This window comes from Tiliqua scincoides, chromosome 3 (assembly GCF_035046505.1).
Source record: "Tiliqua scincoides isolate rTilSci1 chromosome 3, rTilSci1.hap2, whole genome shotgun sequence".
NCBI classification, from domain to species: domain Eukaryota; kingdom Metazoa; phylum Chordata; class Lepidosauria; order Squamata; family Scincidae; genus Tiliqua; species Tiliqua scincoides.
The window spans coordinates 165639363-165665086 of NC_089823.1; the positions used below are offsets into that span (position 1 = coordinate 165639363).

Consider the following 25724-nt stretch of genomic DNA (forward strand, 5'->3'; position numbering starts at 1 on the left):
TAGTGAGTTTTTTGGTAGAAACATGGTTACAGGAGGTCTCATAGGTGAAATGTACGTTTTAAAAATTCCAGGCTACTATTACTACCTCCAGTGTGGAAACTGAAACAATAGATTGGTCTTTCCATTACATCCTCTACTACCTGTGATAAGCTCCAAACTTTGATTGGGCAATCATTATCACATCAATCACTTTCACTTTCTCATTATTGTGACTGTTCCAGAGTTTGCTCTTCAAGATTTGGTGCAATACAGGATTAGGTGTTTTGCTGTTTCATTCCTTAATTAAGCACATTTGGGACTGGTCCTAAACAATTCTCCTAAACAATTCTCTTGTACTGACTTTATTTCAGAAAGAACCTGCAGGTCTGTTAACAGCTGAACACAAAAGGTAGAGATTGTGGCCTGGTTCACCAAAAGACAGCATGCATAACCTATAGCATAAACAAAGTTACAGAAAAAAAAACCTATAAGAACTTAAGAAGATTGACCAATAAAATGTTCACGATTATAAACAAACCACATTATAAATATATGTTGTGTATCAGTGTTTCCAAAACAGTGGGTTGTGAGCCAATTTTTGTTGGTCGTGAAAAGCTTCTGAAATATTTTAAAAAAAGAACAACTTTGCAAGCACCCTTGCCTGGTTTGCACAAGAAAACTGCAGTAGTGGGCAATCTAGAGAAAGAGACTGCTCTTGTAGCTGGAATGCTAACCTGTGGTATGAGGTCATCTTCATACTCTCAAATTAAAATGTCACATTTTCTGATTTGTAAGACTTTGTTTCCAATATATAAGGTCTCTAGCAGCTTCAGGAGCACAGGAGCTTGATTATTAATTAATAATTTGCTTATTATTATTATTAATAAACAAAAATATTATTTCTTCTATTTTTGTCTAGTAAAGCCAGGTGGGTCCCAAAAGAGTCTCATTTTTTTAAAGTGGGTCCCGGTGCTAAAACGTTTGGGAACCACTGATGTATATAATGTGTTCTGAATTCTGTCCCCAGTCCAGAAATCTTGATATCCTACTGAAATCTTGGGATTGGGATAATTTGTTGTAGCATTCCAGACAACAGTAAAATGCAATGACTGGTATTCTAGTCCTCATATACTATAAGTGTGCTTAAGAAAGAGAATGCCAATTAAATAAATCACATGTATATGTATCTTACCTGGGTGGAAATGAAATGTCCAGTTCATATAATTTGTCTTTAAAGACTGACAGCTCTTTGTCAAATTCTAAAAGCTAATGAAAAAAACAACACAGAATTAAAATAAATACTGTACATCATGCATTTTGTTGAAAAATAGCAATCAGGGCAAGTACGTTTTAAGTTGCAATACATATGTGCAATAGGTTTAATTATTTTGTTACGGCCATGCTTTATGATATTGTTTCGTGGTTTTATTATGTTCTTGTACATCATTTGAGCATTTATTGTGTAAAGCTTTTTTTTATATAAATGTTAAAAATAAAATACATGCCTAAAAGATTAAAAAATAGGCATCAGCTTAGTCAGGCTGAAGCCCGACTAGGAATGTTATGTATATGTTCATTACTACTATGCTGAGAAAAAGAGATGCAGTGTGAACACTACAAAAACAAGGCATTAAGACGACTTTATCATTCCATACACAGCATTTGTTCTCAAAATGTGTAATTTTGCTATTGTACCTATACTAGCATATGGGATAAAGCTTTGGTCTTCTCAATATTAACACAGATTTGAAAAAGGCATTAGTTCCCTTTTCTGAAGCAAAACAGATTACAATATACATTACAAATGTTTATACATAGCAAATGTGCTAATCAATCCACAAAAGATACTCAAGTGAAAGTATTAGTTGTCACTATCTTTAGCCTAGTAAAGACGTTACAATAAATACAGGAGAGCAAAATCCCAAGCTGCCATCTAAATTTACTTACAATAAATACATGGATGGACCTCCTTGTTCACAAAAGAAAGAAATATTCCTGTTCAGTTATTTCGGGGCAGCCTAGGTTACATAAATACTATATACTTTATATATATATAAAGCATAGAATGGTGTTCCTAGGCAGCAACCAACACAATACACGAGAGAGAGAGAGAGCGAGAGAGAGAGAGAGAGAGAGAGAGAGATATTAAACAGGGTTTAATGCACTGACTAAACATACATGCTCCAGAGAAATTTGTTTTCCTGTAGACAGCAGCAAAGGAAATAAGCATGTAGCCTAACCTTTTGCTCATAATCAAAAACCTCTTCATAAAGTTAATGCAAGTAGTCTATGTTTTAAGCAGCCTGACAGACATCAACCACCTCATTTCAGAATCACCACTGGCGCCGAAACCAACAAGCAAATGGATCGCTAGCACTATAGACCCACTGTTCTGAATGCTACTTTCGGTTTTGACAAGCATGCCGTCAAAACCAGCACTCCTTATAATGTCTGTGTGTTTACCCTCTGTTCATTAATCATGTCCCAACTCACAGCTGTGCTGATACTATTGTATGAATGGCAGAGGTTCCGAATGAAATTAGATTGTGTTCTTCTTTCACCTCCGCTCCATCATAAATCATTCCTGAAATGTGCAATTAGCAGGTACTTGTACACATTAATTATCTGTGTGAAAAGCAGCTACCTGAACCACCTGCACAACTGATTAGCTACCTCCCTGTGGCCCACCCATTTTGCCTTCAATCTCTGACAGCAGTGCCACCAGTTATCTATCTGGGTGCATTTTTGTCCATGTACAACACATGAAAACAGCACACATGAAAACATTAGCACCCTTCCCCATTTTCTGGTCCTCCTGCCAGTTTGAACAAAACTGGTTTTCCAAGAGAAGTATTCTAAGACATCTTATACAGGTTTTTCCTGCAGATGAATGCAAGTGATGAGAACACTAATGCAAGACATCTGTGTCCAAAGTCAGCAAGGAGTTGTCTGCTCCCAAAGGCTCCAAACTGCTCAAAGAATTAGCACCAATATCAATAAAATATCATTTGAAGGCTCATAGCCTAAACCCAATACTTGCTGGTCATGGACTTCAGAATACAGATTGTAGGATTTCAAGATTGCCCTGAAGCAGTCTCTCGCTTTAAAGTTGCAAGTCCCTCGGTGACATCACAACAGTTAAACAGTGGCCAGAGAGCTATCTATGGTATGCTAGATCTGTTTCAGGTCTTTTGATATCACACATTATATCTGTATATGATATTCATGATACAACAATAAAGACTTACGAATTGGCACTCTTATGAATTGGATGCACACTTAATAGTATTAACATAGCACAGTAGATGAGCAGGTATTACCAGTGGTGTAGCTAAAGGGGCAGGGGGTACATTGCCCAAGGTTCCATGCTTTGAGAAGGTGTCATAGAGGCCTCCAAAAAGCACTTCTGGTTTTTGGCAAAAACCAGAAATGCCTTTCAGAGGCCTCTAACAGGTGTGCTGCCCAGGGACTCACCCAGTGCCCTTCCTGGGCCTCCAAAAGGTACTTCCAATTTTCACTGAAAACCAGCTTTTCAGAGGCCTCTAACATGTTGTATGGGGTGTGTGTTTTTTGGTGAGGGTGTTCTGGGAGGGTATGGAGTGGTGCTAAAAGATTTTGTGCCTCTGGGTGCCAAATGCAGTAGCTATGCCACTGAGTGTTACTAATTCTAGTTATATATGCCCTGGCCCTACAGTTAAATGATTATGTTGGAATTCCAATACAGAGAAACTCTGCATACAAAAGGTACCCCCCCCCAGTGGTGGTTGCTCACTGGTCTTGTTCCTGCCCTGCCTCCTTTTCAGTTCACCTTGGCAGCATTTCTTTGGATGCTGGTGTTGGGGCTGGGTGAATGCAGTGCTTTGCTTCTTGGATGATGTAACTGATGACGCAGTGACATCACACTGATGCACTGACAAGGTGCCAACATCAGGATACCTGTCTATGAGAGGCTGTTTTTTGTGTTAGGGTTTTAATGGATACAGTCAATGTTACTGGGAAAGGTTGTGCCAGAATTATTGGGAGAGTTGCACTGGCATGGCATTGCCTGGATGGGCCTAGAAAAGGGCAGATGTTGCATTGGTGCACCATTGGCAAAGTATCTGAATAGAATTGGGCTGGTAAAGAATCTTAATTGCACTGCATATGGGGTAAATTCATCTTTCAATGCAATTATAATGCAGAAAGTTATAATATACTGTATATTTCAAAAAAAGTTTTGAAGCATTTCATTTTAAAAAATGATCTAAAGCACTGGACAAAAGAACATTTGAAGAAAGGAGGGTTTACTTGTAAAATATAAAAATGCAAAGACAGAATAACAATGCTTCATAGAACACAATGGTAAAACATACTCATTGAGAATTCCAGAGGCCAAGGCAAGTTAAATAGATGCATTGTCCTCCACCATGAATTCAAAATATCTACAATGTGCTCATCTAATTTGTGGGTTAGGTTTTGTTTTGTTATAGCGATATTGGCACAAGGACTAAGGTCTATTGGGTTAAAAAGTGGCACTTAGCTTCCAGCTATTTCCCAGAAACAGCCGCAGACATTTCTGACATTTTTATGTACTGAGGGTGGTTGCTTGTTTGGTTATGTGTTGTGTATTGCAGATCAGCTATTTATATTTTGTGACACAGATGACAGATAAAAGGAACACAACTGTGCTGACAGCTATTGGAACCTCCCAAGTTCTCAAGCTGCAGTAACATCTTTATAGCTCCTGCAAGGAAAAAAGCTGCATTATTGTTTTGTCAAGGACTCTGAGTGCTAGCTACTGGAGGGGCAATGTAGGGATGATTACTGTGATTATTTCTTGATGGTTTCAGTATTCGCTCAGGTGGGGAACTCATAATTCAAAGAAGGGTACACAAATGGAGAAGAGCCTAAAGAAGTTTGAAAAATATAAAACAATAACATGAGTAGGTGCTAGAATATGGTAGAATGAGCCAAATATACATTGGAAAATATATTGCATATTTTTTCTAGGGCACCGGGGTGGTATCCTAAGACTTTCTTCCTCCTGTGGAAACATTCCTGCCCCAGAAGGAAAAAGGAAACAACCCAACCTTTGTATATAATTCTTTCACAAAGTGGGCTTTTTTTGTGCTGTCTCCTTGATTTAGTTGTCAAAGCCTCCTGTCTAGAACAGAAAAGGTTGATCAGTGTTCGGCAGGTCAGATACCCATGTGTGACATTTTGGGAGGAATACACCTGAAGAGTTAAATCAAACAGAAAGGGCAAGAGAATAAGTTTTACTTATTTGACTAATTGACAAATTGACTTAAGTTTGACTAATTGACAAATTAAAAATCAGTCACCAGGTTAGGTCGGTATACACACGATAAAGCTCTTGAGGAGCTAAACTGAGAAAATTGTTCCAACAAAAATATGAATTGACACTACACTCCATAAGAACATAAGAAGAGCCCCGCTGGATCAGGCCAAAGGCACATCTATTTCAGACGCCGCCACCACATCTTGCAGCAAGGAGTTCTACATACTAATTACACGTTAGGTAAAGAAATTCTTTGTTCTAACTCTCCCAACACTCAATATTAGTGGATGTCCCCTGGTTCCGGTTTTGTGTGAGAGGGAAAAGAACATCCCCCTATCCATCCCCTGCGTAATTTTGTACATCTCAATCACATCCCCTCTCAGGCGCCTTTTTTCTAGAACAACATTTCTCAACATTTATCCTTCACTGAACCACTTTGCATGGTTCACCTATTGAAAGTGCCATGTCATTGTCAGTTACTTCTGGGTTGAGAGGCTAGATGCAATATGACAAACAACAGTAAGGGGCTGAGGGTGGACAGGAGGACTTTTTAAAGCACATGAAAAGCATGGTTTGGAGCTCTGTCCACTGAGCCAAGTGTCCTACTGACATTTGTTGCATCACATCACTGGTCTTGCTGCCAAATGGAAGAAGTCGGGGTGGTCCCACAAGTGCCACCAGAAACCATCTCAAGTTCCACTGCTGGTAATAAAATAAACTTTATTTTTATCCCGCCCTTCTCCCCAAAGGGACCCAGGGCGGCTCATATCACTGGTTGAGAAACACTGTTCTAGACTGAAGAGCACCAAATGCTGTAGCGTTTCCTCATAAGGGAGATGCCCTAGCCCTGTAACCATTTTGGTCGCTCTCTTGTGCAGTTTTTCCATTTCCACTACATCTTTTTTTGAGATGTGGTGACCAGAACTGGATGCAGTACTCCAGGTGTGGCCTTCCATTGATTTGTACAATGCAATTATAATAATATAATATTCCATATCATACTAGGGGATTAGTCTCCATAACAAAATACTTCAACACTGATTTTGTTTTAATGGGAGGAGATAGTTGGGTAGGCATGATTATAGGTAGAATTATTAAAGAAACAACATGCCTTGAGCCCTGTTCAGACAAACATCATGTGGATGCTTTCCACATGGTAGGGGCAAGACTGTGCCTACTAAGCCCTGTCCCTGAACTGACATCCTGGCCAAGCCTCATCCCACAAGTGTATAGCATTTATTGTGCTGATAATGGCTGTACCTGTGGAGTCTTTCTCCTCAATGATCTGAGCATTCCAGCACTCCAGATCACGGAGAGGCTTCCCACACTATATGTGTGGATGGCGATGGGGGGCTCAGAGGGTACACTGGCAGAGCTTAACAGGTATGCTCTCAACCCCATCCCCTGTATGACATGAATAGAATTCATGGAATGCTTGTCTGAACAGGGCTTTGCTGAGAAAGAATCACAGGGAAAACTGTTTCACTTTTAGAGTTCATTGGGACTGTCAACAAGAATGCTGACAAGGTGGTCCAGTTAACACATTATACACTTGGGAACTTTTGACAAAGTTCCTCATCAAAAGTTACTGAGTAAAGTTAGCTGGCATGGGATGAGGGGAGTCCTTTTAAAGCCTGGTAACTAGTTAAAAAGCTCGATATAAATAGGAATAAATGAACTATTCTCAAGATGGAGAAAAAAATTCTCCCCCAAGGATGTGCATTAAGATATACTAACATGTTCATAAATAATATGGAAACAGGACAGGTAAACAAGTTTGTAGATGATACCACATCACTTAGCATGCTAAAAACTTACATGAATTGTGAAGGGCTTTGAAAGGATCAGTCAAACTGGGTTAATGGGTAACCAACTGAGAAATGAGATTCAGTGTAAATATGTGAAAAGTGATGCATGTTGGCAAGGGGTTGTAGCAGAGATTGTATAGGTTGGGGACTAGTTGAGGGCATGTTCCCATCAGAGGTCCCTCCTGGTCAGGTTATGTTCTGAACCCTCAGTACCAGTGGCAGCAGTGATGCTCAATGCAATAGGGCTCCCAGTAACCAGACACTGGCAATATATGCTAGAGCAAGAAAAATTCTCAGCTATACACAGTATATACACTAAAAATAAAATGAAAAACATCATAATGCTTTTAAATAAATCTAAGATGTCGCCAGATCTGGAATACTGTAATGCAGTTCTGGTTGCCAGATCTCAAAGGAGATGAAATAAAGCTGGAAAACATTCAAAAAGAAGCAATCAAAATGACTGAGGGGTTCTGCATCTTTCTTATGATGAAAGATAAAGTATTTGGAACTTTTTTACTCAGGGGGACATTAGAGAGGTTTATGAAACTTATGTGGGGAAATTAGATATAGAGAATGTTGTTTCCTTCTCCTGATTTGAGTATCTTTCATGTTGCAAAGCACTTCATATGAATTATCTTTATATATATATATATATATATATATATATATATATATATATATATATATATATATATATATATATATATATCCCACTTTATCTCCATTTGGGTATTCAAAGCGCATTCATACAAAGGTCATTCATCCATCATTATCTTGATGTAATTATTACAACAACCTTGTAAATTCAGGAAATATTATGCTCCCCCTATTGCAGATGGGGAGCTGAGGCTAAGGGTGCAGTCTTATCTTGCGCTGGAACAGGCAAGCCAGGAGGCTTGTGCTGTATCTAGCGCAGGATAGGTACCCAAAGTGGCTCAGCCAGAGGTAAGGGGAAACATTTCTACCCTGGCTCCTGAGGTGGCACAAGTCTGAGGAGAGCAGAACGGCTTGAAGTGGGAACAGGGGTTGGGATCTGGCATAACTGCAGGGTCCCAGCCCCGCTACCTGCTCCCCAACTGCCCGCCTCCGTGCTTTACGGTATGTTTGTGACCCTCTGAGGCTGGCGCAAGGGACTTGCACCAATCTAACATGCAGTTAGGATTGCGCTGCATGAAGGAGTGACTTCTCGAAGGCCCCCTGGTGAACTCATGGCAGAGGTGAGATTCCAACTGGGAGCAGTCCTGATTAGCAGCTCAGAGTCTTAGCTACGACACTACACAATACCAGGTCACAGGTTGTACACTGAAACTGGTGGGCAGTAGATTTAGGTTAGAGCACTTGTTTCTCAAGGTTTGTCCTCTGCTGTACCACTTCACATGGTCGACCTATTCAAAGTACCACCGGAACAAACTGGTTACAACTTTGTGGCCAGTTAATTCTGAGTTGGGAGGCCAGATGCGATGCAACAAACATCAGTAAGAGGTTCAGAGTGGACAGGAGGGCTTTTTCAAGTGCAGTAAAGCATGCTTTGGAATTCTGCCCACTGACTTGAACCTCCTGCCGCAGTTTGTTGTGCTGTGTTCCTGGTTTTGCTGCTGGGCAGCAGGGTTCCAGGGATCCTGCAAGTACCGCCAGACACCACCTCAAGTATCACTGGTGGTACTCATACCGCTGGTTGAGAAACACAGGGTTAGACCAAACTTAGAAAGTTCTTCTTCACACATTGATGGAGAATTGGCCTTTCAACAACTGTGAGTAATGATAGTTATATGGTATTTCCTTATTCAGGCTGTATGCCTCTGAATACCAGTTGCTTGGAAGAAAACAAGAGAGAAGGACTGTTGCTTTATGTCCTGAGTGTAGGCTTTCTGGAAGTATTGAGCTGGCCAATATTGGAAACAGGAGACTGGAGTAGATGAACCCTTGATATTTGATGCAGCATAATGAAACATTATGCTCCAGAAACAATTTATTTGTGGAACTTGGCAGCCAAAGCATCACATCTATTATAAAAGTACAAATGCTGCAAAACAATGGTAAAAATCCAGATGTGTTTTACATTGCAAACAGCTGCTTTGCCATACCACCACCAGTAATTTTGAACAGAAACAATACAACTTCATATATCACATCCCACTTGGACCTGGATTGTGCAATATTTCCACTGCAGTAATAGAAAATGACTTTCAAGTAAAAATCAATATATTGTTCAATTTAATTTACTCATTGTATCACAATTGTTGAGATGCTGTTCTTTCAGATGTAAAAATGGGAAGGGGATAGAGGGGAGAATTGAGCAAATGCACTGTAATTAAAATGTGTTGCAGGAACCACAAGAATCAGGAAGTTAGGAAAAGGAGATATGTAACGGTTACTTTACCTCTACAGCTTAAATTTGAGGACTAGTCAGCTGGCCGTAGGACATGAAGCATTGGCACATCCATGAATGGGATGGTGCATCATGTTGATCCAGTGTCATGACACATCCTTAGTGGCTAAAAAGTATCAGCAGTCAGTGCACTGCTCTCACTATAGCACAGCAGAGCTTATCAAGGATGCACGCAGAGGACAGTCAACTATGATGGTCTCACCGGGCACCATCAAAGGAAAGTGTTCACAAGTGTGTGTTATAGTCAGCTGTCTACATTACTCACTTGAACAAAACCTTTGTATTGGCAAACACAGAATGACTTGTTTGTCTTTCACACTTGAAGGAGAAAGTCTCTTCTAAGAAGGTCTAAGCTCTTTCCACGAACCAGTGGTTCATAAACTATGGTCCAGAACCACCTCTAGTCCTTGGTGCACTTGTGCTTCTATTACACTTATTGCAATAAGTAATAAATACTATATTGTAGTTACAGTAAAAGAAACCTGCAGAAAAGTCAAATTTCTTTCTCGCTCTCTCTCTCATATAAAAAGGAATCCACTTTTCAGTATAAGTTCTAAAATGTAAGCAGAAGAACAACTTGTCTTGCTGTAAGAGGTTTCAGGGAAAATGTAAAAGGAATACCTGGCTGTTTCATTCTGCACACTAGATGGTAGGTCTAGTGTGTGACTGAGGCATGCGTATTTTTCAAATGTAAACTGGATTGGGGCCATGATGGAAAAGGGTTAACACCCTCCCACCATGTCCTGGTCTGAATTATCTCCCTTCCCTGCACATCCTATTTGCATTAGAATTAATCAAGTCTGCAGGACCCAGTCACGAAATACGCAGATTGTCTTGTCTGACCCTGAATCATGAGCACGCAGAGCAAACATAAGAGTTGTGTTTTAACTTGTAAAAGCATTTGACTATCCTCCAGGTAATGGCAAGAAAATATTTTTGCCCATAAAGGTCCAGCAAATTGGAACAGTACAACATTTTAAAAATCATTAGGTAGACCACAGGCAGATCTTAGTAGAACGCAGGTGTACTAGTTATTGCTTTCTCTATCAACTGACTGACACTGCAACAAGTTACCAGTGTTTCAGGGAAGAAATAAAGGTTCCCCCCCCCCCCCCGGCAAACAAAACAAACCTTTCCACTACGAAGAATGAAGGACAAGCTGTGGGTCTACTGGAGTATTTGCTTGGAATCTGAATATACAAAATGATTACATTTGTATGTGAAATTAACTATTGGACAGTTCAAATAGTCAAAGAACTAACATAGTCTGAATAGTTAAATAAGATGTGTAAATATTGCTTGCTTAGGCTCAAAGCAAAATATGTGCCCTGAACAAAAAGGGATCAGTGTCCATAGGGACGCTGGTATAAGCTGCCTTGCCTAAAATCACAGAAGTATGAACCCTTTATAACAGGGCAACTTAATTCAGTCATTGGAGTAGAACAACAGCAATTACTCATCAAGACCTACAGACCAAAGTCAGAGCATTGTTAGATCAGGAGGTGATATTAGCAGCATTTATCAAATCCAACTGCAGCAACCACCAGAGAATTCACAGCTGCGGAAGGAAATGAAGTTTCAGGGAAGGGGAAAAAAAGCCAACAAGAGATGATCCTACAAAAAATAATCTTAGAGAATTAAAATACTTGAAACATGGGTCAAAGAGTCCTCCGTTGTTATTTCTGTGTCAGTCACAGATATGATTACTTTTAAATTATTATTAGATGGTATTAGATATACCACACCATTTATATATGTATGTATGTAAGTAAAAAATTTAACCTTCCTCCTGGTTAGCAGGGCAGCCAGGATGGCCCTCTAGGTATCACAATCATTAAAATATATTGATACTATAAAATATAAAAGCTAGCATACATCATAAATACATATATAATTTGAAAAAAGGTAAAAGACTGAAACTACTTGTATATATGGCTCATATTTAAAACAAGGTAAATATTCAGGGACTAGTGCTGCACTATTGGGCAATCCTTAGCATGCCTATGTAAATGGTAACTCCAAGGATATGCTTACCATGAGGATACCTCCAGCAGCTGAAATTCCCCTGCTGGATGCAGTGTAGACCATGCTGGAACTGCTGCATCAACATATTTACAACTGGGCTGTAAATGTGATTAGGATTGCAACATGAAGTTCTCCCCTCCACTATTATGTGTAGGGAAATGGAGAGTGGGACTTTTGCACTTCCCTTCTGTTCCTTCTCTGATCCACGTGTGTGGAAATAAATATCCACATTCAGAAATCCTGTGGTTGTTTAAATTAAAGATCAATCTAATCTTGGATATCAACACTCCTTTGTTTAAGCATTCCAACATCCAGGGTTGGGAAAGAACTTCTATTCATAAAATATGGATATTCAGACATTACTTTCAATGGGAGTGAAGGAAGTGCAGGCACCTGAATGTATTCTAAATTCAGACATCCTCATATCCCTATATTTCATCCCGTTAGTAACACTGGGATGTGACATGGATGGATGTGACATCACTTCCAGGTGTTACTTGAGGAGGGCATCATTTTTAACTTTGCACTGATGCATTTCATCACCCTTCCAAATAGAGCTATATTCCATTTTCCCCCTGCTAGCCATCACATCTTCCAATAGCTAGAACTGTGACAGAAAAACTGGGTATAGTAACAGACAGTAACTGTGACAGAAAATCCCCTGAGCATGATGTTCGTGGGGTGGATGCAGAAGACACATGGAAAATTCATCACTCCTTGCAGTTCACAACTCTGTCTCACACAACCTATTCTGTATGCAGACATTAGAATGCAGACATACAGAATGTCCTGGGATACAATACGGCAATTATGCCTATCCTGTTGGGCCCTGTCTGTCAGCCTCTATCCTCCAGTTCCTGCTTTTCTTACTCTGTCTCCTCCACCCTTCCCTTGGCTCCCTGTGTGCTCCAGAACTTAATTCGATTCCATCAATTCTTCTAATTGTAGTCACTTGTGTCCTCCCTTCATCCTCACATCTATGATTTCCAACTACCCTCCTTTTGTTAGTTTCCTCATCAAATCTTATTTTTTATTTCTTTGCCTCCTCAGTTGTCTTCTAGGCTTTTGTGATATCACTGGCTTTGCTAGGGTCACAATTCAGCTTCTGTTTACTTTCTAGGCAGAGAATTTCCCAAGTTAAGTGGGATATACCACAAGGGGAGAAAAACTTACAGGAAGAGAGGGAATTTGTAACATTTGAAGTTATTTATTATTATTATTATTAACAGTATTTATATACCGCTTTTCAACTAAAAGTTCACAAAGCGGTTTACAGAGAAAAATCAAATAACTAATGGCTCCCTGTCCCAAAAGGACTCACAATCTAAAAAGATGCAAAAGAACACCAGCAGACAGCCACTAGAAAAGACACTGCTGGGGTTGGAAACTTGAGTCAGGGAAGGAGCCCAAGTTAACTTCCCACCGCACAGTAAGGAAGAATCATTTCCCTCACTCCCATCTGTGGTAACATCTAGAAATCCCATACTCTCTGGAGATTCCAGTGCTGGATTGAGTTATGCTCTGGCTTGTGTCCTGTTTATTGAATGTAGGTGTCAGTTTGGGTCTTGGTAATTTGTGTGTGTGCGCGCGAGAATTTGTGAATTCTGATTTCCAGATGTTTGTCACCAAAACCAAATGTTCCTCAGCCTGGCTTCCACATGGGTCTGTAAGAGTGACTGTGTTGTTATTATACTGTAGTGCCTGGGATGCATGCATGGGAGTGAGATTGGGATTGGGGAAGGAGATTTTGCTTCTGGCATCAACAGATAGCCACCCGTTTTTCCTCACAGCAGTGAAGTTCTCTGTTTGAATTCTGTGCATTAACTGAGACCCCCAAATAATCTTGAATGTTTCAAGCATATTCCTCCTGAATATGTCCTCACTGTCCTCAGTGTAAGAAGAGCTACCCCAGTGTTCAGTGTATGGCATGAAATATTGTGAAATACAGCAAAGACACAAAACAGAATTCCTGTAAAGGAAATATGTAAGCACTGAGTTTTTATTTAAATTATATGATTCTCCTAATAAAACAGCTATTTTATGGATGCTATTGCATAAATAACTCTAAGGTTTCCCTGCATTCACCCCCTTCCCAAGTCCTAGGCAACTGTGATGCTGAGCTCTTCTCTTATCTTAATGTACCCCTTATACATCATATTCAAGATTTTATCTGGACGGGGGCTGGATTGCTTAGTGGATAAACCTCTGCCTTTTCACCTCTAGGATCAGGGTTCAAGTCAAACCCTGATGAAATGCATTTGATCGTCCTAATCTAGTTCTTAGTGGACAGTATTCCCATTATCTTTAAAAGGGTCAGAGCCAAGGCCATTGGGAAGAGTGCATTGTGCTATATCTTCTCTGTTGATTAATACATTTTCAGTGATGCCAGTACTTTAACCTTCATGTGCACCCATTCACACACATGCTCATCAAAGCTTCATAAAGGTCTTTTGTTGATTAGAAACCTCTATCTTATCTCTTTTCTCATTCATTCTACTTAGGATTTACTTTGAAGGAATTTGTTTTAAAACAGATTTCTGTCATCTGTGTTAAAAGGTCTAACACTCCTTAAAAAAAAAGATAGGCCAATAACCACATTATTTTTAATTCTAGTTTCCCAAAGTATAGATTTTTTTTGTAAATAATAAAAAAATAATCAAAAGAAACTTTGGATTGAGTCAAGGTGTTAGCCAGTGTGTATACTGCAGAAAAGATGTATTCCATAACATTTGTTAATATGTTTAGAATCTGCTAAAAAATGTGACCACTATTTATACATTTGCAGCCTTTTGGGGTTAATCAAGCAAGTAGAAAGTTGCAAAAATATGCATAGAGGTTTCTTCTAAGCTCAGCCCTTCTCCTGTCTCTACACCCCATAAGACATACGTTTATCAACTGCAGCTCTCCAAAACAGAACTTAACTTCCTGTGATGATATTAGATACAAGGAAGTATGAACGTCTTCAAATACGCAGTTCTTGTTTCATCTTTTTCCTATACCGCCCTTCCAACCTTAGATCCTGCATGAAATTTTCATGCAGATCATTTTATGCCATTGTAGCAATCCAGCAGATATCTTGGTTGCTGTTCTACACTCTTCACTTCCATGCTTTCCCAGTCTTCTTCTGAGCTTATGTGACATCACAGTAGTTTAGCCAATGGCTAAGGAGGAGTTCATGGATACAGAGTCATTCACATACATTTGGGAAATCTGTTGTATGCAGTGGGATGCCCTCATGTGATGTTATGTTTACATTGGATGCATGCCCATACTATCCTCATCTACTACCCTTCATCAAGTGTTTGTGTTAGAAGGGGAGGGTAGCATTTGGACAGCCCCTTTGCCTACCACACTGGTAGACAAAGCTCATGGGCTGTGTGTGGGTGTAGCTGGACGTGTGGCCCACTGCAGTAGGTGTCACATGACAACCCAGTGATTCACCCATGCACTCTACTCCCTCTGGCTGACAGGTCTATCTGCTACATCCTCCTAACCAAGTGTGCCTGCTTGTGGTGATCCACAAAGATGCATTAAGAAATAGCCTTGAGCTATTTAAAAGAGATACTGAAAGTTTAGCTTTCCAGCTATAGATAAAATTTACATATTGCCCCACAAAATATTACTGAATGGAGACGGTTTCCAAGTTCAGCAGTGAGTAACAAGGGATGACTCAGCAAACGATTCAACGTACGTGCTTGTGTGAATCAGCCCTCTGTGCAGTCTCCATGTGAGGTAATACTGGCTTGTGTCTGTATTACAGCCTTCCAGAAATTGCAAGCATTAAGTCCTGCACATGTTTTTTGAGGGGGAGTAACATTAGCTCAAATTAATTCTAGGGTAGAACCTATAAACACCACTGACTTTCTGCTTCCCATCAAGTTGGGATGCCACTCACCAACACGGCAAGGAGTGTTACAAACCTTTATAAAGCTGATTAAAGAGGAGTGGTTCTATGCTTTCTATCACAGTGATATTATTTATTAGTAGTATTATACAGGTATTAGGAATTAGTACAGGGTAAGTATCAGGACAAGTCTGCCTTGGTTCAACCTCTATTTCTCCCCAGTTTATTGTGTACACAAGCTATTTCAAGTGGCACACATTTTACTAATTAACAACAAATACAGATTTACTTCTCCTTTTCATGGTGAACTAGTTATTAGTTGCTGAGGTGTCAAATATGTTTTTTGTTCTGTCTTAACACGCTAATGCTGCAGTCCAAAATGCATTCACAGTACCTGGAAATGACATTCATATAAATGTGTTTAGGACTGGGGTTCTTGGCTGAACCAGGGAGAGAAGCTTTGTAAAGGGACAGAGTGCCGTTTGTTTGAGTGAGTGCAGTACACATTATTCTGAGACCAAAAACAAAAAAGGAGCAAACCTTTTCCTGGTAGGGAAATGCAGCCCTGAACAGAACTTGTACAGAATTTATGTCAACGTCACCATTTGCATATGATTTAGGTTTTGCACAAGAACGCTAACCATTTCAACATCTTTCTTGAGAATTTTTCTTTGAGATTACGGTGTTTAAAAAAAGGGAGATAACAGTGTAGGGACAATGATAAAGTAGCCTGTTGATAATAAATATTTGTCAGGTGTTGTCACATCTGCACAAATTCCAGTGTTGCTGAAGAGACACCACACTGATAAAAAAAGCTGGCTCTGAAGAAAATCAATGGATCTTAAGCTAAAGCAGTTGCTATACACATAAGAAAACATCTCTATCCAACAGCCATATTGCTGTGAAAATTCCCAAGCCTTGCATCGGTACAGCTAAGGAAAATTTAATCTTCCCAAATACTCATCAGGGCACTCCATCCTGTAGACCTGACAGCCCCACTTATAATTAATTATACAATTTCGATGGGAATATCGACTAAACAAAGCTATAAATCATAGAAAAAGTCAATAGGCATGGACACATTCAATCATGTCCCGACCAATGATTACTACTCTTAAAATACAATAATTATTTTCAGGAGCCAGCTTGAATTAAATTTCTGTCAGGCTGGTACAAGGCTGGTAGGTGATGAAGGATGCGATGGATTTTTTTGGGTTGAATTTGGCCCAGGGACATTTATCCTTTTAGATAGGTAGTTTGTTTTTAGTGATCATGGTGCTGCGTGTTTAACTAGACCATGAAGATTAGATTATCTCCAATGGCTCATTATATCGTTTATCTTTTTCGTCCATTCTTGATCTGGAAGATTTCCTGCTTCCCAGTGCGTGAATGAAATGGCAACAGATTTTGAAATATAATGTTCTAAAGTGGCCTGTCTGTATGCATCTTTGCAAGCAAACACGTGAAGAGGCATGCATGGGAAATTAACCCTGCGAGTACTTGAAATGCAGCCGGCATGCCAAGAGCTGCCATAAATAGAAATGATTATCTTCAATATTAAAAACAAATGCACTGAAATATTGCACAAATACAATTATAATCTTTCAGGTTGCTTTAAAAATAAACAGAAACACACACGAGCTACACCAAAAGGGGAAGGTTGAAATTTTTCTTGTTTATTTATGACACAGGTATTTCTAGTGAAGTAGCACTATATTAAAAACTAGGTGCTAAAATATAGCTTTTACACAATGCCCATGAATTCTCCACCTTCTCTATATGGAGAAAATATCTGTATATGTGGATAGCCAATACCAACTCCTTTTTTATTTACTCTTATATTTAGCCGAGACTATAAACTCTAAGTCTATGAGTCCCTAGGTACTCATATTGTACTGTCCTAGGACTGTGTGCTTATGCATGCCCTCACATTTAATGAGAATGACTGTGTCAGCAGGTTGCTCATCTCCAAATATGGTTGTCAACTCCTGATAGGTACAACAGCTCATTCTTTTAAGAGTTTAATGGCAGACTCCTACATACTGGAAAAGGTAAGGTAAGGGGCTAAAACACTGTAACACTTTGACAGGAGTGAAACATCTGCTTGCTAAAGAGCAATTAAAAGGATAAAAGTTTCCCTATAAGTTAGATGTTGGCTCACCTAGGCCAGATTCTGTATTACATTCTATAATGGTGTGAGGATGGTCAGGGATGAGGTGTATTATTAATATATAGTAGTATTTGTATATTATATATAACATAGTACAATATAGAATATTAGATACATGAACTAATATAATATATATGTACAGATGTTCCTCTCCCCCATCCACAGGGGTTCTGTTCTAGCCCCTGCTCTGCCGATACAGAAACTGCGGATGTGGGGAAACCCTGTTCAAATATCAAGAGCAGCCTCCGCACCTCCCACACCCATTACCTTAGTTTTTGTTTAGTAGCACAGGAGTTGCTTGATTTAACAAGGCAACATTGTTGCTTCACTGAAGAGGGACATGCAGGCAACCAACCTATCCAATTTTCTAGTGCCGGTGTAGCTGTGCCAATGGGGCGTGCACTGCATTCTGTGGTGGGGAGGTAGTCACAGAGGCCTCCTCAAGATATGGGAACATTTGTTCCCTTACCTCAAGGCTCCATTATGGCTACACTGGTGCTGGAAAGTTGGATAGGATTGGGCCCTAACTGAATAATAACAGGAAGCAGTTCCTGTTAGCATTTAGTTAATGTCCATCTAGTGTGCAGGCTGATTGCGTTCTTATAGTTCAGCAAGAATGTTGCTTTGTTAAACCAATTAAGAGCAGTGCTTCCAATGCTACTAACAAAAACTAAGATGCTGTATTGGGCACAGGGGCCCCTGGGATCTGTGGATCCCAGATCCATGGATAAAGGAGTCACCTGTACATGAATATACATATATTTGGCTCCTATCCTATCCCTAACACCAGTGCCAACACAGCTGCACCAAAAAGGAGTGTGCTGCATCCTATGGTGGGAGGAATGAATAAAAGGAAATGGGAGGCAAGTAAAAATATTACAGACAGGAGGTCTGGTCTAGAGGGTAGAGCCTCCGTTTGCTTGAAGATAACATCCACAGGTCACCAGTTCGAGGCCACCGGCACTGTGCGACCTTGAAGCAGCTGACAAGCTGAGCCGAGTTATTCCATCTGCTCTGAGCGTGGGAGGATGGAGGCCAGAACGTGAAACCAGATCAGAAAGAAACATCTGAAATGTTGTGGTTCTTGAAAGATAGAACCTTCTTTCAATTGTAAAAATCCCTATGGGGATTTAAATAGCCTGCCTATGTAAACCGCCTTGAATAAAGTCTGAGGAGAAATCTGACGACCAAGAAAGGCGGTATATAAATACCTGTATTATTATTATTATTATTATTATTATTATTATTATTATTATTATTATTATTATTATTAAGCATTTGTCCCGTGTGGTGGCGGGTCCGCTATTTTGGATTGGAGTCGCTATTTCTCTTGATTGCAGGCTTGGTCTGGGTGTAGTCGGGTGATTTTCATGTCGCCATGCAGTGTGTCCAGCCAGTTTGCCATTGACCTCCAACTGAAAGCCCTTCTGCGCCAGTGTATCGCTGCTGGCGTGCAGAACGCGGCCATAACATTGAAGCTGGGCTTCTCTCAGTTTGTTGGCAATTGGAGTGACACCGTACCGCTGCTGAATGTTGTCGCTGCAGACATGGTCAAAATGAGTGATACCACTGATCCAATGCAGTGTATTTGTCTCCATGACACTAAGGCAATGTTTGGCTTCTCTTGATGCCGGCCAGCATTCAGCTCCATAGAGTGAGACCAGCCAGATGACCATCCAGTAGATCTTCAACTTGAGATGGTTGCTGATCTTCTTGTTGCAAAGGACACTGGTCATCGTGCACCACTTTGTCCAGGCTGCATTTACTTGCACAGTGGTCTCGTGACTCAGGCTGCTGTAAGCCGCAATCGTCAAACCGAGGTATCAGAATGTCCCAGCACGTGGCAGGTTGATGTAATTTACGCGGATTGACCTGAACTCAGCTCATCAGGATCTGTCATGTACTCTGTCTTCTTGATGTTGAGGTGGAGGTCAAACAATGCGAGATGGTCGCTGCAAGCCTGTACTTGCTGCTCGGGGTCTGCCTGGTTGTTGAACATGAGAAGAACATCATCTGCATACAGAAGTGCCCATGGCGCCGACTTCTGCAGATCATGGGTGATGACGTCCATCACTGTGATGAACAGCAGCGGAGAGAGTGCCAAGCCTTGGTGGATGCCAATGGTAATTTGGAAGTTCTTTGATGTTCCGGCGACAGCCGGCACACGACTCTTTGGGTCCTTGATGGACTCACCCATCAAACAAGTTCTTTTGGCACTTCTTGGCTGCACGGCATGTACCAGATGACATCATGAGCCACGTGATCGAACACCTTTTCAAGTTCAATGAAGGCAACATGCAGTGACGTTTACTTCTCTTGGTGCTTCTCATCATACTTACCTCATCATAATCCCTGGGGCCACTTATAGGTCTCCTTGAACATACACCATCTGTTTTGGTGGCATATGTCTGAGGTGGGAAAAGGGGCAAGGAGGTTTTTAAAAGAGGGGATAAGATCCACTGTGCGCCATTGCCTCTGGATCCACCCCCTTCCCATCCCTGGTTCCTCCCCCCGAACACCCAGTTCCAACCCTTCCTCAACCACAATCCATCCACTGCGCTGGCTTACCTGCTCTGGAGTAGCTTGCTGGCTGTGGCAGCGGCTCCAAAATGATGGCTGGCAGTGTGCTGTGCACACTGCCATATGGCCTGTTATGACTATGAAACCCTGTTCCACTGTCGTTAACTAGCCTAATGGGCTGTCAGCTATGTAAACTGCTTTGAGAACAAACATTTTTGTTTACAAACGGAATATAAATATCCAGAATAAATACATAATTCATTAGACCTATGAAGCTGTCTTATACCTAGTTATACCATTGGTCCATTTACATCAACATTGTCTTCTCTGACATGTCAGTAGCTTTCAGTGTCTCTCTCAGCCTTGCCATGTGTGATCTTTTTATGTGGAGGTGCCAAAGATAGAACCTGACATGCAGTTCAGTTCAGTTCAGTTCAGTTCAGTTCAGTTCAGTAGACCTTTATTGGCATAAAATACAGAGAAAGAACAAAACAAAACAAAAATATACAAAGACACCACAACATAGACATCAGTCTTTTCCTCACATACTGTCCAGAGTTCCAGAGCTCTGCCTGGCAATTACCCCAGATAAAAAGGCAGCGACCCTATCAAGGGTCTCAGAGTCAGATGTGGAAAGGAGAGACTGAAGCATGATTGAGTCCTCCCAGCCCTGCATCCTAGTTAGCAAAGGGCCTAGATATTTCTTGCGTGAGACATCATGAAGTGGGCAGTAGAAAAGGGTATGTGTTATGGTCTCAATACAATCCCTACCACACTTGCATTTCCTCTCCGAGTAGGGAATACCACTGAACCTGCCCGATAACACGGCTGATGGAAGAGCATTACATCTTGCAAGTGTGAATGCTCTCCGAGCCTGTGGGCACTCCAAGTGATAAAAGAAGGAGGCCAGTTTCCCAAAACTGATTGGAACATGGAGATAGAGTGGAGAGCATGTGGTTCTGGCGGCACTAAACAGCTCTTGTTGTTCGATGTCAAGAATTCTTTCTTTGACGATTCTGTAAGCAGCATCACACCCAATCATGCCTAGCTCTGCAGTGTCCAGCCCTATTGACTTGAGCTTGGTTAGAAGATCAGTGATCTCTAATGGCAGGACTGAATCCGACAATAATTGGAGCATTAGACCAGAGGGGGTAGGGTTAAATAAAGTCCTAAACCAAAATTTCAATAATCTAAGCCAAGCAGTCGTCTTTAGCCGAATTAACCCCACCTCAAGACACAGAACCGAGTAGGGAACGCACCTGGGTAAACCCAAAATCTTCCGCAGAAAGGAGGCTTGAATGCGTTCTAATGGTTGGGTAATAGCCTTATACCAGATGGGAGAGCCATAAAGGACCAGGGAAAGAATCTTTCCCTTAAATGCCTCCAGAGCAGCTGGAACATAACCATTGCCGCAGGTAAAAAAGAAACGGGAAATAGCTGAGGACGCCAGTTTGGATGCGTTCTGCACTGCCTTACGATGAAAAGCCCAAGTGAGCCTGTAATGGAAGTTGATTCCCAGGTACTTGAAATGCTTAACCTGCTCCATTTTATTGCCATTACAAGACCACTTAAAAGCCTTCCATCTATTGGCAAATATCATTATCTTAGATTTAGCATAGTTGATTTGCAATTTGTTGGACAGAAGATACTCTTCAGTGCGATTCAGCAGACGTTTTAGGCCAATCCTAGTACGGGATATCAGTACTGCATCATCCGCATACAGAAGTAGCGGCACTTGGCTTGCACCAAGCTTCGGGCAATGGCTATCTATTTCCTTCAAGGATGGGGCAAGGTCGTTTAGAAACAGATTGAAAAGCATGGGGGCCAAGACACAGCCCTGTTTGACCCCTTTGTTGGTAGCGATGGAATGAGTTAGATTCCCACTCCAGGAGCGTCTAACCCTGCATGAAGTATTTAGATGGAGGGACCTAATCAGTAGCAACAATCTTTTATCAATCCCCATGTTTTCCAACTTGGACCAAAGAAGCTCCCTATCCACAGAATCGAAGGCACCTTTCAGATCAAGGAAGGCTACATAAAGGCGAGCCTTGCATATCCTAACCTGCTTATGGGCCAAATGAGATAGGATCAAACAATTGTCCAAAGTTGATTTGCCCCGACAGAAGCCAGATTGCTCGGGGCCTAAGATGCCTTGCGAAGTAACCCAGAGAGTAAGTTTATTGCATAGATATTTAGCATAAATCTTACCTATTACAGAAAGCAAACTAACGGGCCGAAAATTTCCTGGTGTGGTAGGGTCACCCTTTTTATGGATAGGAATAACTGTCGCTGTAAGCCAGACATTGGGCAATAGGCCAGAACTGTCAATCACTGTAAAGACGTGGGCAAGTAACTGGGCCCACCATTCCGGATCGCCTTTTAAAAGCTCAGGTGGTATTTCATCTGGACCTGCAGCCTTCCCTGGCTTCAATTGCATAATTAGTTCTTTAATTTCCTCAGGGGTCACAGGAGGCCAGATAGGCAGATCCACAGAGGTAAAGTCAGGGTAGGCGTCTGGGGATTTGCTCTTATCGTAAAAAATGTCTGTGAAGTGTTGAACCCATGTAGATGATGGAATAATAGCAGGGTCGTATGTTTCTGATCTACACGAACCTGCTACAACTGCCCAAAATTGTTTATTATTTTTTTGTTGAATTGCTTGATGCAGCTTGTTCCACTGAGTTAAAACAAACCTTTTCTTTTTCTCTGTCAATAAAACACTTAGTTGTTTTTTAAGGATAGAGTATTTAACCAAACACTTGGAGTCATTGTATTTTCTAAAATCTAAATAAGAAGCCCTAATACACACCTTAAGATTCCTACATTCACTGTCAAACCAATCCTTTTTGTCAAATGCACCACAGGATTCAACCAACTTAGGCTTCGTACTCAAAACCTTAAAAACGTGACCAATAAAACCTTCAAAGGATTTGATTTGAACAAGGGGATCCGGATCCTGTAGAATGGCTGATAAAAAATCTCTGCTTGCTGGTTCCGTACTTAGACGATGGAAATTAGGGGAAAGGGCGCTATTAGCCACAATTTTATACCTACCCTCTGGATTTGTATCCATCTCAGCTTGTGATGGAACACTCCCAGAATGGAGGTCAAGGACCAAGATTAAAGGTAGATGGTCACTAAGGGTTAGGTCCCCAATGGCAAAATCTTTCACATGATGTTTCATTTTAGTGGAAACTAAAATGTAATCCACAACGCTGGCACCACGAGAGGATACAAAAGTAAATTCATCAGCGTTGGGGAACTCTCTTAGACCATTGAGCCAGATCATGTTAGAGCTGATGGAAAACTTAGCAAGGGCCATACCATTAGCATTATAGTATGCATCTTTGGACCGCCTGCTTAATGCGCAAATGGGGGGGAGGGAGCTGTCATCAACCACATCCCAGGCTCTGCGAAAGATATCTGCTGAATTTCCCACCCTGGCATTTAAATCGCCCTGCAAAAGAATTTCAGCATGGGGGTGGGCCCTCTTGAGGTCATTCATACATGATGATAGATCATTCCAGAGCTGGGTCCTTTGTAAACTATTAAGCAAAGGAGGGATATAAGTGTTGACGCAAATTAAGTCAATGTCTGCAAAAGACACCCTCAGTGCTTGTATCTTGCAACAGCCTGGAATGATGTCTAGAGGGCATGACTTAAACTGCTTCAGTACAAAGCTGGCTAAGCCCACCAAAGGACGACCATTAGAGGTGGATTTAGTTGCAGGTACTACCTGACATGCAAATCATATGCTCTTATCACTGTGTACCTATAGCCAAATTCTTCTGGAATTGATTGGATGGAGGGAACTGGATTGACAAGGAAGGAAGAATTTTCACCATATATATTTCTGCTCTTTCACTCACAAGCATCCAATATATACAGGGTACATCATCACACTTGAAACAGGTATGCACATCTATTTCATTACATATGCACATGTTGTACAACAGTTTCCTGCTGCAAGTATACATCACAGAAGAGACGCACAGTCAGTGCTTACTAAAAAATATGGATCTCAAATTCATCTGCAAGTCCCATCCTTTGATCCTGAAGCCCTAATCATTGAGGTATGAAGACCTCCATGTATATAGTCACTGAATGGTGAAGGACACCTACTTGTGGGCACTTTTTTTGTTCTTTTTTTCATATGTTCCAAAGCTGTGTCCTCACATTTAAAATAGACAGTGGGCTGAGCCTTAGAACAGTGGGCTGAAGTCCTGATTGTAGCTCCTTAAAATGTAACCATGTGTTCAAGTGATATAGACTGCTCACACTTTATGTGTGAAATGTCCTTGATGCAACCAGTATAAGAACAAGGCTCTTACTTTAAGTGCAGAAGTCATGGCACATACACTACTAGGTATAAAACAAACAAAAATTCTCTGAGATAACATGAGTCCTTGTCTTCATATTGATAAAAACCCTGCAGTAAATGCACACCCCCAGCAATACCTAATATTCTAAGGAATTAGTTTGTGAAGTAAATCTCTTTATTAGTCAGATTTACTGCTCCAAACATTAATAATATTGAAGTTTGCATCTTACAATGGAGCACTGCTATTTGACCTCTACTGAAGTGGAGGATTACGAGAGCTACAAGACAGATCTGTAAGCATCAAAAACTTTTCCAAAATATCACTATTATGTTAGCAATTTCTGATTATAATAATGTTTTTATGTTGGATCAGCCTATGATTATATCATTCCAATGCTTAAAAAAAAAATCTAACCAAGTGGGCAGCGCAATCCTAACTTGTTCCGGAACAGGCAGACCGGTGGACCTACACTATATCCGCACAAGGTATGGGCTGCAAGTGGTTCAGCAGGGGTGAAGGGAAGCGATTCCCCTGACCCAGGGGAGAGCCACTGCAGTCCCCATGGGGCTACTCGGATCCGCACCACCTCCGGAGGTGGCGCAAATCTGAGCAGCACAGGACTGGCACTCCTGCTCCCTGCCCACCCGCCCGCTCCCAGGAATGCCCGTTGCCCGCTTTCCCCCTGCCCCGAAATGCTTGCTGCCCTTCCTCCTCCCCACCCTCTCTACACCCCCCAGACACCTGTGTCGGCCAAACTCAGATGACGCAAACCTACCTATCCCCGGCGCCTGTGGTAGCGTGGGGAGGCTGGCACAAGTCCATGTGCAGGCTTAACTCCCTTCAGAGTGACATGAAAATGCTTTACGGCACTCCTGGGCAAGGGACTTGTGTGACCCAAAGTCAGATCTGGATTGCGCCTTAAGCCCATTTAAATCCCACTTAAAAGTTCTTAAGGCTGCAATCCTATGCACAACTCTCCTTTCCTGAGAGTAAGCCCCAGTGAATACAATGGGACTTACTGCTGAGTAGACAAGCATAGGATTGTGCTCTAATTTTATTTGGGCCAGGCCCCTTTTCTGGGAGCTCTTACGTTTTAACATTAACAATGAATAGTTATCAAGCCCTTTTACACAATCAGAGGACTGAAATAATTGATCTCCAAAAGCAGATAGATCTATAAAATGTCATTTTATACTCACCGCTGTACCATTGTTATCTCTAAAAACGTCTTGATTAAAATAGTCAAACAGCTTCTTTTCTAATTGTAGCATAACCTGGAAAAATGAAGCAGAACTTGAAAAACGGAAAAAAGGGATACAATTCTACAGTCTCCCAAGTTAGTCTTTCCAAACTATATTTCTATAACTGTCAGTTTTCTTGACTGAA

General features: G+C 41.0%; 1 protein-coding gene across 3 annotated transcripts in view; it reads right to left on the reverse strand.

Moving 5' to 3' along the window:
• The window catches only part of INPP5A (inositol polyphosphate-5-phosphatase A), a 311939-nt gene that overhangs the window by 35734 nt on the left and 250481 nt on the right, over positions 1-25724 (reverse strand). For all 3 annotated transcript variants that reach the window (XM_066619882.1, XM_066619883.1, XM_066619884.1), the window contains exons 11-12: positions 25538-25612; positions 1172-1245 (exon numbers count right to left, since the gene is read on the reverse strand). In XM_066619882.1, coding sequence (XP_066475979.1) covers positions 1172-1245; positions 25538-25612 — 149 coding nt within the window. The remainder of the gene's footprint in view (positions 1-1171; positions 1246-25537; positions 25613-25724) is intronic.